This window comes from Temnothorax americanus, unplaced genomic scaffold (assembly GCF_048541705.1).
Source record: "Temnothorax americanus isolate GAGA-0224 unplaced genomic scaffold, ASM4854170v1 Scaffold1, whole genome shotgun sequence".
In the NCBI taxonomy this organism is placed as follows: Eukaryota; Metazoa; Arthropoda; class Insecta; order Hymenoptera; family Formicidae; genus Temnothorax; species Temnothorax americanus.
In genome coordinates this window covers 5763531-5779898 of record NW_027509230.1, presented here as the reverse complement: position 1 = coordinate 5779898, position 16368 = coordinate 5763531, and the positions used below count along the sequence as shown (strand labels likewise).

General features: G+C 35.3%; 2 protein-coding genes across 3 annotated transcripts; both read right to left on the bottom strand.

Moving 5' to 3' along the window:
- Window positions 1–200: 200 nt before the first annotated feature.
- On the bottom strand, window positions 201–1869 carry LOC143901591 (uncharacterized). Its single transcript, XM_077414037.1, has 3 exons — window positions 1461–1869; window positions 1157–1368; window positions 201–1007 (listed from the first exon to the last, which is right to left on the bottom strand). Exons 1-3 carry the CDS (start codon window positions 1464–1466, stop codon window positions 809–811), a joined length of 417 nt encoding a protein of 138 aa, XP_077270163.1. The 5' UTR covers window positions 1467–1869; the 3' UTR covers window positions 201–808.
- Window positions 1870–3609: 1740 nt separating this feature from the next.
- On the bottom strand, window positions 3610–6796 carry LOC143901352 (uncharacterized). 2 transcript variants are annotated; one of them, XM_077413725.1, is made up of 4 exons: window positions 6533–6796; window positions 5765–5943; window positions 5191–5470; window positions 3610–4425 (listed from the first exon to the last, which is right to left on the bottom strand). In XM_077413725.1, the coding sequence occupies exons 2-4, from the start codon at window positions 5932–5934 to the stop codon at window positions 4180–4182; spliced, it is 696 nt and encodes a 231-aa protein (XP_077269851.1). In that variant the 5' UTR covers window positions 5935–5943; window positions 6533–6796; the 3' UTR covers window positions 3610–4179. The 2 variants fall into 2 exon arrangements, with proteins under 2 accessions (XP_077269851.1, XP_077269761.1); XM_077413635.1 differs by having other exon boundaries at window positions 6656–6796.
- Between the last annotated feature and the right edge of the window lie 9572 nt (window positions 6797–16368).

Genomic DNA, 16368 nt, shown 5'->3' with positions numbered 1-16368 from the left:
TTTGCAGTAATGTTTAAATTTGATTAATAGATTTGTTAAATTGCTTTTAGAGAAGTAATTTAAATTTAAAAAATTCTTGTTTGCTAAACTGATCTATTTTCCGACGTAGACAGGAGCCTAAGTACGGAAGAATCCGTTTGAGTGATCTTTGTCGACACGTCGTATCAAGGGAATAAATAAAATTGCAAAAAGATGGACTGCAGCAGCGACACATCAACATCACGACGACATTGTATGTTATTATTATTTACGATTACAATATGTTCGTTGACTATTACGTTAGAAATAAAAACTACATTAAAAAACGTGTAGTGTAATTAAGCACAAGGCCAAATCTATAACTATCCTGCTTCTAATCTCTTTTTAATTTTCTTCATTATTGTTGCTATTATTACAAAATAACAAGATAATTTCAAAATTTAAATAAAAATCATATAATCACAAAAATTAACGTCTTATTAGATACAGGAAAATCATCAAAATATGAAACAGATAGTATTTCAATGAATATAACAATTTTCAAAATATTTCCAACGTAGTTTATATTTATATTGACGTATATTTATAAATTGACACAGTCTTAAACGCAAAAGATTAACATATATAAAATATGTCGAAGATAACAAACAAATATAAAACATAAATATCGAAACTGAAACTCAATTTCACGAATTTTTTATATCGTTAGATATAATCTAGGATTTATTAACCAAACTGTCAAATTATTATATATATATATATATATATATATATATATATCTTACAATGCAAAAATCGACAAATGGTCGTTAACTTTTATTTGAATATCTTAGTTATTCAGCTGGTATACTTTTAATTCATCGGCGTCGTCAATATAATCATTATTTCGCGTAGGATCATCTATAACATGCTCTCGCTGATAGGAACGATATTCCTTTTTTTCGTTATTATGTGGAAGCTGTATGACTATTACGTAAGGTTTATCGTGGTCAGACGTATCCACCGAATCCTCATGACGCGATGCATATCTGCGTGTATAAATGAATAAAATATGTATATATATTAAATATGCGTACGAACTACGTAGTATAAAGAATTGAAATGGAACAACGAAAAAAAACACCAAATTTTCAAGATATTTAACAAACATAAAATTTGTCACGAATTCCAGATTTACCCGTGGTAGTCTGGTTCTGGTTCGTAACGATGATGTTTTTGCGATGGCATTCTCTTGGTATGATAATGATGTTTTCGGTGTTTTGGAAGAGGATGCCATCGTAGCCGTCGCCATGGATGGGGATTGTAATATCCATACGACTTAATTTTGTAAGTTTCATTAAATTCCACTAAATCCAACATTAAGCCAACAAGCACAATAATCATAGGTAACTAAAAATTATCAACACATCACGATTAAATTAACATCAATTTCTATAATGGAAAATGTTTATTCTTTTATTAATATTAATTAATTAACTCACCTGCATTTTTCTATTTCGTAGAATATATATATTTTTAAATTACTATAACTATATTTTTTCCAATGCATCCAATTTACTTTAATTAGATTTCTGATTAGATACATATGTAGTTAGAACAGCATATTCTAGATGCACTTTTCTCATTTTAATGGTTATATTTTTTCCATATACTGGTCAGAAAATATTTATCAATTATCATTATTTGTTAATTTATCACTTTATCTAAAATAATTACTTGCGGACTTTTACTTCAATCATCTCAATAACTTTGCTATCAACAATTCCGTACCACACATTTAAAAAGTATAAAATTGTTAGATATATTAAGATTCTTTGATTCTAGATTGTCATATCACTCTAAAGCAGGACACATTATATCGCTAATTGTAAGTTTTCTGTTAAAGATAAGTGCTCGCGTAGCCGGAGATGAAACCTTCATGGACCGAAATGAAACTATAAACTTGAAGTCTTCGAGCAGGAAACTTTCTTTTATAATCTTCCCTTCTCTTGAGCCACCTAAAGCAACATGTGTATAATGGCTCATAAACGTCATCGCAACGGTACGACTGAAATTATTACAATTTGTTCTTCAATAAAGCAAAGTTTCTCCAAGATAAATATACATTCAAAATGGGCTTATTAATTTCACAAGTAAACAGACAAACGAAATAAGAAATTATTTGACAAAAAGATTGTATACATCTAACAGCACAATAGAAAGATTTATGATATTGTCTATACTTACACAATAATTTAAGAAATAAATTATTGTATTCGAGTAAAGAATATATCACATGCAAATTTTACGTGATTCACATTGAGCAAAATAGATACTTTCTCTGTGACCTAAATTTGTGAAATATTAACGTATTTCTTATAGCCTCTGTAGACACGCACGTCCACCAAATAATCGAATTGTACATACAAGAATACTAGATAACAGTAGTTTTTTTTTTCAAAAATAATTGCAAATGAGATATTCTGGATATATGCTAAAGTTGATGTACAACAAAAAATTATCTTTATAAAAAGATTTTGAAAATTTGTTCTCTTATCAATATAAATTAATATTAAAATTATAATTATGATAAAATTACACGATTTATTTATATAGATGTTAATTTTATTAAAATAAACACGGCATTGAATCTTAAAATAGCGACTGCGTAGAAGAGATGTTTGTGCTAAAAAATTGCTATAGATAGCTGATGAGCCGTAGATCCAGTGAAAAGTGAGCGGAGGCGTACATAAAGGTACTTTCGAGATACTTTCAACGCGTGCGTGCGCGCGTTTACTTTCTTTAGGCTGCGGAAGTGCTCATTGCTTTGAATGATGTTGCCGTTATGTTGTCTATTTCATCAATCTAGTCATAGTCGAGATCCTACTCGAGAGCTCTTAATAACTTTCGCTTTCTAATTGTTGTAGAAGACGCTTCGATCGTCATATACATTATAATGATTTTGACGTAAATTAAAAAAGACATTTTAATATATTTTCTAGATTTTTATTCAATCCCTGAAAGATTTCGGGACGTAACTATAACATTACGAAATGCATTGTTACAATTACATTTATAAGTGTATTAACACAAGTTCGCGCGCGCGGACAGTAGAAGTACAACGAATACACTTTATTGCGTACGATTGTTTTCCACTATTTTACACCGAATAATAATTACGGTTGCCATTACAGCTTATAATAAATTATAACAAGATTGCCTATTGAAGTAACAGTTATCCATAATTAATCAATTAAATGAAGTACATCATTTTAAGAAGACATATGTTTTCGTATAAAAAGCGCATTGTGTATAAACGTATAAATAAGTATACAATAGAGTAAGTTAAAGCTTGCAATGCCTTTTCAGTACACGTAGTTTATCTTCTATCGTATATTTTCCCTATAACTTCACGATTAGGTATAGAGTATACCTTGCTCTTCGAAGAATATATGAACATTAATTATTAAACATGTATTCGCATACATGTACTTTAATCTTCTTATAGCACTTATGGTAATGTAAATGTTACTGTATTTCAAAATTCCCAGGTTAAATAATCAAAAAAAATTTTTAAAAAGTGTAAAAATGCATAAAAAGTCGTTCACACAGTAATTTCAGTAATTGTATATAGTAAATATAAATCACCGGTTTGTAAAGTTTTACAAATTAGAAGCTTAAGAAACAATTAAAAAGGAAGATCTCAGAAATAAGAAACGATTAGAAAAGATGACTTATAAAATTTTAATCTATTTATAGTCATCTAATGAGACACAATCGCTACGATGATTAGCAGTCGATCACTACCAATAATACTACCGTACGTTTCATTTTTTGACAGCACTTGAATACTTTCTATAAGCGATAACTGCGTCGTCACGTTGTATACGCCGATCGAACCTTTTAGAAAACTAAATTAGATCGATCTATAAACAATTACGCGGTAACTAAGAAAATCTAGCGTTATCACATGCACATTGTCTATTCGTCGTGTCTACTTCTAGAAAGTATCTTGGTTATAATAAAATACCTCAGTACTTTTCTTCATTATAGTCCAAGCTAATTATCAGTTGGACACTATAAATTAACTAAATCATAACTGGATTATGTCCTATATCCAAGCTGATTGAACAGCGGTTAGACAATGTTCCGATCTAGCGAATTATACAGTACGTGTTTCTAATATCGCTCTAGGATTAATTGCACCGCATGATTGTACCACTACACGTTTGTCTCTTGGGGCTCGGTGCAGTCAGTCGGCTTGATCTCCAGCCACCAGTCGTTGGGATAATGATATTTCTGTAATTCTATGCCTTCTCGTGGCACCGGCATCAGTCGGCCGCCGAATTGTTTCGCCGGCAGGGGAGGTATCACTAATTGTGGCGGAAAGCACTGTAGACTCGGCGAGAATTCGCAATCCGGAGGCAGGACCCTTCTGGTCCAGCCGACCCTCCTCACCATCTGCGTCTGCAAGTGTCAACACGATTGAACCTTTCCGAGGTCTTAATCGACATCTCTATACGTTTCTTTCTTATTCCTTTTCGAACTATCTTTAAAGCTTCCCGTCTCAGACTAGAAATTTTTAGAGACGATATGACTCTCAACGAGATCAGACACGTACGCTTTATAAATCCAAGTAATCTAAAATGAATTTGGTACGTGACGTATGTACAATTAATGGCTTTCCCGACAAATCCGGCATTTCAGATCATAATGCATACAAATGAGGGAGCAATAAAACGTTCGCATCGCCGGTTTATAGACAAACCGGCGCTGCCAAAGGAGTCGTTTCCGCTTGTCCTAATATACGGGATGCGCTGTAAAGCGCATAGAAACATTCGTACATTTGAGTTTCCTTCGATGTTCCATAAAAGGCAACGAAACACAAAGCGTTGAATTTGCATTAGCGTGCTAGATACATAAAACGCAACCTTACTGAATACAGATATTGCTCTTGACGTAAAAACAAGGATGAGTTTATAACTGGTAATTACAGTAGGGACAATAAAACTGACATAAATGCGAAGCGTTTAAAGCAAATATTGGCAAAACAAGTAGTGTCTCTCCGATTTTACGTTTTACATGAGAATTCTTCAAGAATTCTTATATGTAAGCATTCTTTAAGAATTGTCATTTATTTCAACTTAGCACAAGCAATATTTAAAAATTTTCGTTAATATAAATTTTAAAATACACAAAATACACAAGATTTTTTTTTGCAAAACTTCTTACCACTGCGTCTTCCTCGAAAACGACCACCTCCACTTTGGGTGCGTCCTCGCCGACCTCGTGCTCCTGTATCCTGTAAATCCCCGCCGCGTGAAGGTAGGTTGCACTCAAACCGACTTCCCGGAAAGTTTTCGTGATTAAGACATCGTCGCGGAGCGTGTCGACCAAACATAGCTCCACTTTACGAGCCCACGGAAGTGCACGGCCTATTCGAACTTGACCCCAAAGGCCGCCCAGGCAGAGAAAATGAACGATGCCCAATTTAGTGAGGACCAAGTGAGCCCTGGTGAAATTATGGGAATTATGTATACATATATTTTGACAGTAAATATTTTAATTTTACATTAATAATTATGCTTTACGCATTGAAAATTTAAAAAAAAAGATACCTTATTCTAACGTAAATTTAACTTAAAACTAATTACGAGAGCTACTTTTTATTAATTATGTGTATTCGATCCTCTGACTTAAAATTTAGGGCTCATAAATTGAGGAGGTAGAATATGAACTGTTGGACATGTAATATCTTTTGAATTTAATTTTTCTCAGATTTTATTTCAGTATCACGAATGCTGACCTGTAAGCGAGATCGTGTAATTTCTCGGTAAATTCTTCAGGCACGCTACACGGCTGCTGTGGAATCTCTTGCCGACTGAGGCTATACCAGAACAGTACGACCATCAGGAAGAATGCCGCCAGAGCTCGCATAGGAGTGATGCGAAAGCGTCTCCGTGAGCAGAAATTCATGCTGATATCCTGGAAATCGGGGAATGGTTTGATCAAAAACCTTACTAGACGTCATACGGGTCAATCTTTATATAACTATTGCTTATTCCTTCGTTTCAAACTTCGAGATATTTTATTTATCGAAGAAAACAAAAGGAAACTTTTAACCATTGATTCTTTTAGATAGACCTGCGAGCCTTTAAAATCTACTCCCTTTTCCCTTTATTCTAAAAACCTTCTTTAAATCTTTGAGTTTCTAAAACAGATCATTGTGTTCCAAATTCTCTTATTTATACATTTTTAAATCCTTGCTTAAAATATAATATTTTAAAATTAATCGATATTTATTACTTTTATTTTTTCGATTTTTAATTTTTTTCAATCGTTTAGAATTTTCAGGCTGTTTCAAAAGCTTTCAGATATTTGACTGTTTAAATCCTCCAGTTTCGCTTTAATATGTGTTTTATTCTGAAATTTTTGCATAATGATAAAGTCCATTAAAAATAAAGTTCACGTACGATTCACCGTTTAACTATACAGTTATTTAAATATCCATCAATCAATTTCTTTGCCGTATTCAATGTGAATTCTAAAGAAATTCTCAGGAAAAAAAACTCACGTCCCTTGAGGAGCATGCATGACATTAACAAACACTCCGTCTCTCGGACGACACTCGTCTCACGTAACCCTGAACACAATAAGGAACGAACTGTAAAAACCAAGGACACCTGGAGATACGTACTCGCGATGTACGACGTAGTCATGACCCACGTGTGATCAGACTTTCTTGAATTTTTCCTTTGCTTTTTTCTCACCCCCGCGACGAAAACCACTTTCTCATAAAGACTTCGGCACTCAACCCTTGACGCGTTTGACGTGGCAACGTTGCACAACATTGATTTCTCTGCTCTACCGACAGTTTTCTCGGGGATGGCCTTGTTAAAATATTAAATATAAGATCAGAAGTATTATTAAGATGTAGGTTATTTTATTAATTAATAAAACATTTTATTTCTATAATTGTGTAAAATCTATTGTTAATTTATATATTCTCAATCCTTAAGATTGAAAAGCAACTATTTATAAGAATCGGGGAGTATTGATTTTTTGCAATCTTATCAATAGTTTCCTCAAAAACGTTTTTTTTTTTCAAGATAAGATTACTGATGATTCCGTAGACTTGCAAATGACGAAGAATAGAAAAATTGCAGTCTTATTTGACATTTATTATAAGTTTGTATAACTGACAAAAATTGATTATTAATTTTAGACAAGAAAAATTTAATATTTGTTGGTATTTCAAAAAATATACAATTTAATAATATTATTTACAGATCTCTATTTTATTGACAGATTTCTCATAGATGATGATAATCGCTCATAATCTCCATTTTATTAAAGTCTTTATTTTTTATAATTTAATAGATATTAATTTTTTATTATAATAAAAAACTTATAAGAATTCAAACACTATTTCTAACATGAAAGAGAATAAATAATTTTACCTTGTAGTGTAATTCTGTCATATCGATTTGTGGTAAGTAATTCTAATTCTAGATGTAATCGATTGTCAGTAGTAATCGAATTTTTAGATACTGGAAGAGAATTTAAAAAAATAGAGAAACTTTTCTAAAAAAATATATTTAATGCAAAAATAAAATAAAAAAAATGGCACATATTTTTTTATGTATTTTTAAATATTTCATTTGATTATAAATTGTGATAATGACAATCTTCTTGACTTTATATAACATAAATTTTTTTCTGTTCAAAAAGTGCTACAACCTATAATAAAAAATTTAATTATGCGATAAAGTTATCATTGGTATGTACTTTTGTATTTTAAAAAATTTTCGAATCTTTAATGTTTTTTTTTTTTTTAAATCTTTTGATCAATTTTTTGATTAAAAGTAGACGATATTACTCATATCAATTTTACAATAAAGTTCCTCTCATTAAAATAAAGATATAAAAAACTATATATACTAACAAATAAATATAAATAAAATAAATAAATGTGATAAATGAACAAACAACAATACTAAACTAACAAAATAATTACAAGCAGCGTGAGTATCAATCTATTATCAACATCACTATGAGAAATTTTACAAAAGTTCCGCTACTTTCTTCATTTGTTATATATTCTGTTAATTTTTAATTAAACTTCTGCATACAATTTTTATTAAATTTTGCAATATCGTCGTTTCTCGTTGTAATAATGTTATAAAGAAAAATTCTTACAAAGGATAGAATTATGCGAACTTAAACAGATCTTAAGTTATTTCTTCCGACAAGATAATTCATAATTAACAATATTATCAAGAGACACGGTAGTGTCTCGCGCCAAGTACACGCGAAGCGAGACCGCACCGTGACTCTTTTACGCGACGCGACGGGTTGCGAGTATACGAGATGTTGAGATCTCGATAACGAGTGAACGGATCAAGTTCTAATTAGGCTTGATCGATAGCTTGGGGTCCAATTAGGGGGGGGTTTCTCTTATAATATTCCGCTACGTGCCCTACGAGCGGAGATATTGCGACGCAAAGTCCAAATGTCAAAAATTTTTTTTAAGATACTTTCTTCTACGTCAACCGCTCGCATTCATTATAACATATTATGACGTCATCAGAGAAACGTCACTTTCACTTTTTCGACGCTGGCGGCGCAGGTATCGCCAGTTTCGATATCGCGCGCGTATTTCAAAATTAGGTCGATAAACTTATCGGTCAGGAGGAAGATTTCTATTTAAGTAAAAATTAGGTATATATATAACCAGATAATGCGCTTCATAGATTTCGGTGTCCAGGTGTAATAATACGTTGAATTCGATGTCCACGTGTCCCAGGTTGCCGATGACGAGGTCCACACAGTGCGCTTCGTAGTTTTCGGTGTCCAGGTGTAATAATATGTTGAATGCGATGTCTACGTGTCCCAGGTTGCCGATGACGAGGTCCACATAGTGCGCTCCGTAGTTTTCGGTGTCTACGTGTATTAATACCTTGAATTCGATGTCCACGTGTCCCAGGTTGCCGATGACGAGGTCCACACAGTGCGCTTCGTAGTTTTCGGTGTCCAGGTGTAATAATACGTTGAATGCGATGTCTACGTGTCCCAGGTTGCCGATGACGAGGTCCACACAGTGCGCTCCGTAGTTTTTGGTGTCTACGTGTATTAATATCTTGAATTCGATGTCCACGTGTCTCAGGTTGCCGATGACGAGGTCCACACAGTGCGCTTCGTAGTTTTCGGTGTCCAGGTGTAATCGTACGTTGAATTCGATGTCTAGGTGTCCCAGGTTGCCGATGACGAGGTCCACATAGTGTGCTCCGTAGTTTTCGGTGTCTACGTGTATTAATACCTTGAATTCGATGTCCACGTGTCCCAGGTTGCCGATGACGAGGTCCACACAGTGCGCTTCATAGTTTTCGGTGTCCAGGTGTAATAATACGTTGAATTCGATGTCCACGTGTCCCAGGTTGCCGATGACGAGGTCCACACAGTGCGCTTCGTAGTTTTCGGTGTCCAGGTGTAATAATATGTTGAATGCGATGTCTACGTGTCCCAGGTTGCCGATGACGAGGTCCACATAGTGCGCTCCATAGTTTTCGGTGTCTACGTGTATTAATACCTTGAATTCGATGTCCACGTGTCCCAGGTTGCCGATGACGAGGTCCACACAGTGCGCTTCGTAGTTTTCGGTGTCCAGGTGTAATAATACGTTGAATGCGATGTCTACGTGTCCTAGGTTGCCGATGACGAGGTCCACACAGTGCGCTCCGTAGTTTTTGGTGTCTACGTGTATTAATATCTTGAATTCGATGTCCACGTGTCTCAGGTTGCCGATGACGAGGTCCACACAGTGCGCTTCGTAGTTTTCGGTGTCCAGGTGTAATAATACGTTGAATGCGATGTCTACGTGTCCTAGGTTGCCGATGACGAGGTCCACACAGTGCGCTCCGTAGTTTTTGGTGTCTACGTGTATTAATATCTTGAATTCGATGTCCACGTGTCTCAGGTTGCCGATGACGAGGTCCACACAGTGCGCTTCGTAGTTTTCGGTGTCCAGGTGTAATCGTACGTTGAATTCGATGTCTAGGTGTCCCAGGTTGCCGATGACGAGGTCCACATAGTGCGCTCCATAGTTTTCGGTGTCTACGTGTATTAATACCTTGAATTCGATGTCCACGTGTCCCAGGTTGCCGATGACGAGGTCCACACAGTGCGCTTCGTAGTTTTCGGTGTCCAGGTGTAATAATACGTTGAATGCGATGTCTACGTGTCCCAGGTTGCCGATGACGAGGTCCACACAGTGCGCTCCATAGTTTTTGGTGTCTACGTGTATTAATATCTTGAATTCGATGTCCACGTGTCTCAGGTTGCCGATGACGGGATCCAGATAATGCGCTTCATAGATTTCGGTGTCCAGGTGTAATTGTACGTTGAATTCGATGTCTAGGTGTCCCAGGTTGCCGATGACGAGGTCCACATAGTGCGCTCCGTAGTTTTTGGTGTCTACGTGTATTAATACCTTGAAATTGATGTCTAGGTGTCCCAGGTTGCTGATGACGAGGTCCACATAATGCGCTTCATAGTTTTTGGTGTCCAGGTGTAATCGTACGTTGAATTCGATGTCTAGGTATCCCAGGTTGCCGATGACAAGGTCCACATAGTGCGCTCCGTAGTTTTCGGTGTCCACGTGTCCCAGGTTGCCGATGACGAGGTCCAGATATCGCGCTCCGTATTTTTCGGTGTCTAGGTGTAATAATACCTCGAATTTGATGTTCACGTGTCCCAGGTTGCCGATGACGAGATCCAGATAGTGCGCTTCATAGTTTTCGGTGTCCAGGTGTAATTGTACGTTGAATTCGATGTCTAGGTGTCCCAGGTTGCCGATGACGAGGTCCACATAGTGCGCTCCGTAGTTTTTGGTGTCTACGTGTATTAATACCTTGAAATTGATGTCTAGGTGTCCCAGGTTGCTGATGACGAGGTCCACATAATGCGCTTCATAGTTTTTGGTGTCTAGGTGTATTAATAACTTTAAATCTGAATGGGTGCGTTCAGCCGATACTCCGCTAGCCTAGCAATCGTGAGCAGTTGCTCGTTTGTGCTCGTTTCTTCTCTTTTTAATCCAGTAAGTCAAAAAAGAGGAAACGAGCGAAAACGAGCGACTGCTCACGATTGCTAGGCTAGCAAAGTATCGGCTGAACGCACCCAATGTAGGACACGTAGATATCGAATTCGAGGTATTAATACATGTAGACACCGAAAACTACGAAGCGCACTATGTGGACCTCGTCATCGGCAACTTGGAACACGTGGCCATCAAATTCAAGGTATTAATACACCTGGACACCGAAAACTATAGAGCGCGCTATGTGGACCTCGTCATCGGCAACCTGGGACACCTAAACATTGAATTCAAGCTTGATTCATAAAAATCGACTTAAAATTTCCTTAGCGGCAGAATTAAAATTATGTCATAACATAATAAAAATCGCTGAATTAAAATTATGTCTAGACATAATAAAAATTGGACAAAAATTATGTTTAGACATAATAAAAATTGGATGAATTAAAATTATGTCTGACGTAAAAATAATTTTTGGAAAAAGTTGGTAAGAAATAATTTATACAAGCAACGTAATATACATGCATATTATACATAAAAGCAATGTCCGGCAATGTGTATATATATATATTTACAACTTCAGACACATTTCTTTATAAGGTGTAATTTTTTTTGTTAAGATTAAGATGCGTAACACTACAAAAAGGCGTGATATCCGTACAAAATTACCTTTTTCAAAAAAAAGGTAAAAAAATGCGCCAAGTACACGCATAGTAGTACATATGTATTATGTTGTTACCTCGAAAAAAACAAAGTGGTAGTATTATACCTCGAAATAACACCTTGTACATACTGTTTATACAATGCGTAATACTACAAAAAGGCGTGATATCTGTACAAAATTACCTTTTTTAAAAAAAAGGTAAAGAAAGGCGCCAAGTACACGCATAGTAGTGTATATGTTGTTACCTCGAAAAAAAAAACAGTGGTAGTATTATACCTTAAAAAAATCTAAGTAACAAGTGGTAGACGAAATCTTTGTATCTTGAAAAATCTCGAAAAAACCTAAACAGTGGTATCTTCACCTCAAAAAAAAACAAAGTAGTAGTATTATACCTCGAAAAAACCTAAGTAACAAGTGGTGGACGTAAGCTTTGTATCTCCAAAAATCTCATCACAAAATTACGTTACCTTATCAAAAAATGAGTCGCGCTTCAAGTGATCTATTATTACAATTACAAAAAAGAAATGATATCTCTTTTTAAATTACAGCGCCAATTACAGAGAACATACACTGAGAAAAAAAATTTGTCAATCCCAAGAAATATTTAGTCCGATACGTTCAACTAAACATTTTAGTTAGTTAACTAAACATTAGTTGAATTAATTAATTCTTGATTAAAGAAACGAAATAAATTGTTGAAACAACTAATATTTAGTTAACTAACTAAAATGTTTAGTTGAACGTATCAAACTAAATATTTCTTGGGATTAACAATTTTTTTTCTCAGTATATTTTTCGAGATACAAAGATTACGTCTGCCACTTGTTACTTAGGTTTTTTCGAGGTATAATATTACTACTGCTTTTCTTCGATTAGAATAAAAAATTGAATCATGAAGAATTACACAGAGGTAACAGTACAAAATACAAATATTTTATTAAAATATTTAAACCCAACAAGGGAATACAAGGTATTTAAATACAAAGTTTATATATGTATTTTAAAAGATTTAATCGCATCGCAAAGAATTACAGAGGTAACAGTACAAAAAATAAAAATATTTTATTAAAATACATAAATTTTTCTTGTCAAAAAACTTGGCGCTGCTAGAGAGAGAGAGAGAGAGAGAGAGAGAGAGAGAGAGAGAGAGAGAGAGAGAGAGAGAGAGAGAGAGAGAGAGAGAGACCTTTTACAAATGTAAATATTACTTATTCTATACTTATTCTATACTTTTAATTCTAATCGCTTTAAAAATCTAAACTTATCCTAACTTATCCTATACTTAATAATAAGCCGCATTATTCACCGTCACACACATACACACACACACACACACACACACACACACACACACACACACACACACACACACACACACACACACACACACACACACACACACACACACACACACACACACACACACACACACACATCGCCCACACCCACTCGCTCGCACACACACATCGCCCACACACACATCGCCCACACCCACTCGCTCGCACACACACACACCAAGCTGACCTAATTTTAAGGTCTAGCAGCGCCAAGTTTTTTGACAAGAAAAATTTATGTATTTTAATAAAATATTTTTATTTTTTGTACTGTTACCTCTGTAATTCTTTGCGATGCGATTAAATCTTTTAAAATACATATATAAACTTTGTATTTAAATACCTTGTATTCCCTTGTTGGGTTTAAATATTTTAATAAAATATTTGTATTTTGTACTGTTACCTCTGTGTAATTCTTCATGATTCAATTTTTTATTCTAATCGAAGAAAAGCAGTAGTAATATTATACCTCGAAAAAACCTAAGTAACAAGTGGCAGACGTAATCTTTGTATCTCGAAAAATATACTGAGAAAAAAAATTGTTAATCCCAAGAAATATTTAGTTTGATACGTTCAACTAAACATTTTAGTTAGTTAACTAAATATTAGTTGTTTCAACAATTTATTTCGTTTCTTTAATCAAGAATTAATTAATTCAACTAATGTTTAGTTAACTAACTAAAATGTTTAGTTGAACGTATCGGACTAAATATTTCTTGGGATTGACAAATTTTTTTTCTCAGTGTATGTTCTCTGTAATTGGCGCTGTAATTTAAAAAGAGATATCATTTCTTTTTTGTAATTGTAATAATAGATCACTTGAAGCGCGACTCATTTTTTGATAAGGTAACGTAATTTTGTGATGAGATTTTTGGAGATACAAAGCTTACGTCCACCACTTGTTACTTAGGTTTTTTCGAGGTATAATACTACTACTTTGTTTTTTTTTGAGGTGAAGATACCACTGTTTAGGTTTTTTCGAGATTTTTCAAGATACAAAGATTTCGTCTACCACTTGTTACTTAGATTTTTTTAAGGTATAATACTACCACTGTTTTTTTTTTCGAGGTAACAACATATACACTACTATGCGTGTACTTGGCGCCTTTCTTTACCTTTTTTTTAAAAAAGGTAATTTTGTACAGATCGTAATAACGGGAAAGATTATCCTGGAGTATGAGAAGTATCCTGCTTGAGCTCAATTCGGGGCCAAGAGGGCCGCGTAGATTATGAAAAAGGGCGGGAGACAAACGAGCGACGGAAGCGAGACGTGAAATTAACGAGCAAAAATAAACGTTTTCCTCGATAATCTCGGTCGCTCGCAGAATTCTCGGCCGTCGTACGCGCGCGCTTCTCCGTTTCTCGCTCTATTTACTTTTTCTCAGAGCTGAATGAGTTATCGCGTTGGAACCCCCCCTCGGGTTATCCTAATGAGCAGAAACGCCAATAAGCCAGTGCCGTCTCGGCGGGGATGGTGCGTTCTTACGTCTTATTTTTAAACGGGGTGCCTGTTGACGAATTTGCGGACGCGCCGTCCGTCCGCGCTGTAAATGAAACATCGGGAATACCTTCGTCAGCCCTTCTAAGGATGTTTAAATATAATAGAGTGTCGACATTCTTATTTGCTCGATGTCCAACAATTAGATGCTTTCTTTAATGATATCAATAATAATTGTTGAAACGGGTTTTGACAATGACGCAATATATAATATATATAAAACGATTGCTATCTCACATTTAGAAGATAAAATCTATTACAGAAAATTATATAAAAGAATAAAAAAGATCCAGACATTCTCAAAGTATCCCCTAATTTTGTGTGCTAGTGAGGAATGTGTTTTATTTAAAAATAAGAAATCTTGAAAAATGTAATCGTGATTTAACATATATACTTATGATACCATATTATGATGCTTCATATTTACGGAGTTCTTTAATTTGTAGATAAATTTTTTTTGAATATTTGAGAATATTATCGCGATATCGCGAGTAATCGCGTCGAGGCGGGCATTAATCTCTCGCCAGCGCGGGGTCGGCAGGTCGCGAGCCCTCTCCGGAATAAAGGAGCTCGGGCGAGGCACCAGAAAGAGAGAAGGAAGACGAGGACGATGAAGAAGAGGAGGACGCAGCAAGAAAAATTGCGCTCGATGTCGTGGAAACGGGCGAAGCCGTAAAACAAACGGTCGGACGTCGCGCCTCTTTCTCCGCGTCTAATTCTGTCTTGTCGCCCCTTCGCCGGTCCTTCGCCCGTTGTATTTTCGTAGCGCGTGTCACCTAAGTGCCTTATCCACGCGCTCTTCGGACGTTGGATCCTCGAGCCACGTGCTTCGCACCTGAACTTTCATATTTATTTGCCGTTCTTAACATATGTTCCAAGACAATCTAAGATAATAGGGAAGGCTTTTTCGCGCGGACATTGGATCCTGATGAGGCCTGTTCTCGGGCCACGTGCTTCGCACCTGATCTTTCATATTTATTTGTCATATTTATTTGTTCTAACGGGACATGTGTGTGTGCGTGTTCTAAGATATATAATAATAAAGATATATTAGATATAAAGATAATCTTCAAAGTAAACAAAAATTTATTGAATTAAAATTTTTTAAGTATAAAGTAAAATTGGATAAAAATGATAGCTTACGACTTATGTAATTAACATTTTTCTCGGTTAGACACATATCTACGACGCAAATGTATTTAATTAAATAAAATTTAATGGCAACGATTTAATTAATGGAATCTTATTATGCACATTTTTTTATTTACTACTTACTTAGAAGTGTTTTCTTCATATTTAATTCTAATCATCGATCATTTCGTGTATTGACAAGAAGTTGATCTGATGAGAAGATAGCACAGTTCATCTATTTCGGATTTCCAATTACTGCGGAGTACCGTACATTACAAAGAGTTTTATATTTCTTATATTTTAAATATCGTGATTTATAGACATCCTAGATCCATGGATCTGAAATGACTTTTGATCGTGCTCGGAGCCGAAAAGTCGACGCGATGATCCCAGCATTCCACGAGACTCACTCACTATCGCGAAAACACCGTCCGCCTTTGAGGCCCTTCTCGCCGACGATCGCCATTGAGGGTTTTTACCCTCGTGGAATCCACCAAATGCTTTTACGTACGCGCTGGTCACATTGAAATGCAACTCGCGTTCTTCGATCTGGTCCATCAGCCCTTCGTCTCCTATCCTTCCTCCCCGTCTCCTCATCGGTAGATTGCTCTTCGATAAACCACTAATCTGCTCTCGATCGTTCTTCATCTCCACCTTTTCTAAGTTTGCGATTAATCTTTGCTGATTTTTC

What these genes read in the sequence shown, in the direction of transcription:
- LOC143901591 (XM_077414037.1), bottom strand. An exon ending in CCAGAACCAGACTACCACGG is followed by an intron (nt 1,008 to 1,156) that starts GTAAATCTGGAA and finishes TTATACACGCAG; the next exon opens with ATATGCATCGCGTCATGAGG.
- LOC143901352 (XM_077413725.1), bottom strand. Translation starts at nt 5,934, where the DNA reads ATGAATTTCTGCTCACGGAGACGCTTTCGCATCACTCCTATGCGAGCT. An exon ending in TTACACGATCTCGCTTACAG is followed by an intron (nt 5,471 to 5,764) that starts GTCAGCATTCGT and finishes TAATTTCACCAG; the next exon opens with GGCTCACTTGGTCCTCACTA. An exon ending in TTTTCGAGGAAGACGCAGTG is followed by an intron (nt 4,426 to 5,190) that starts GTAAGAAGTTTT and finishes TGACACTTGCAG; the next exon opens with ACGCAGATGGTGAGGAGGGT.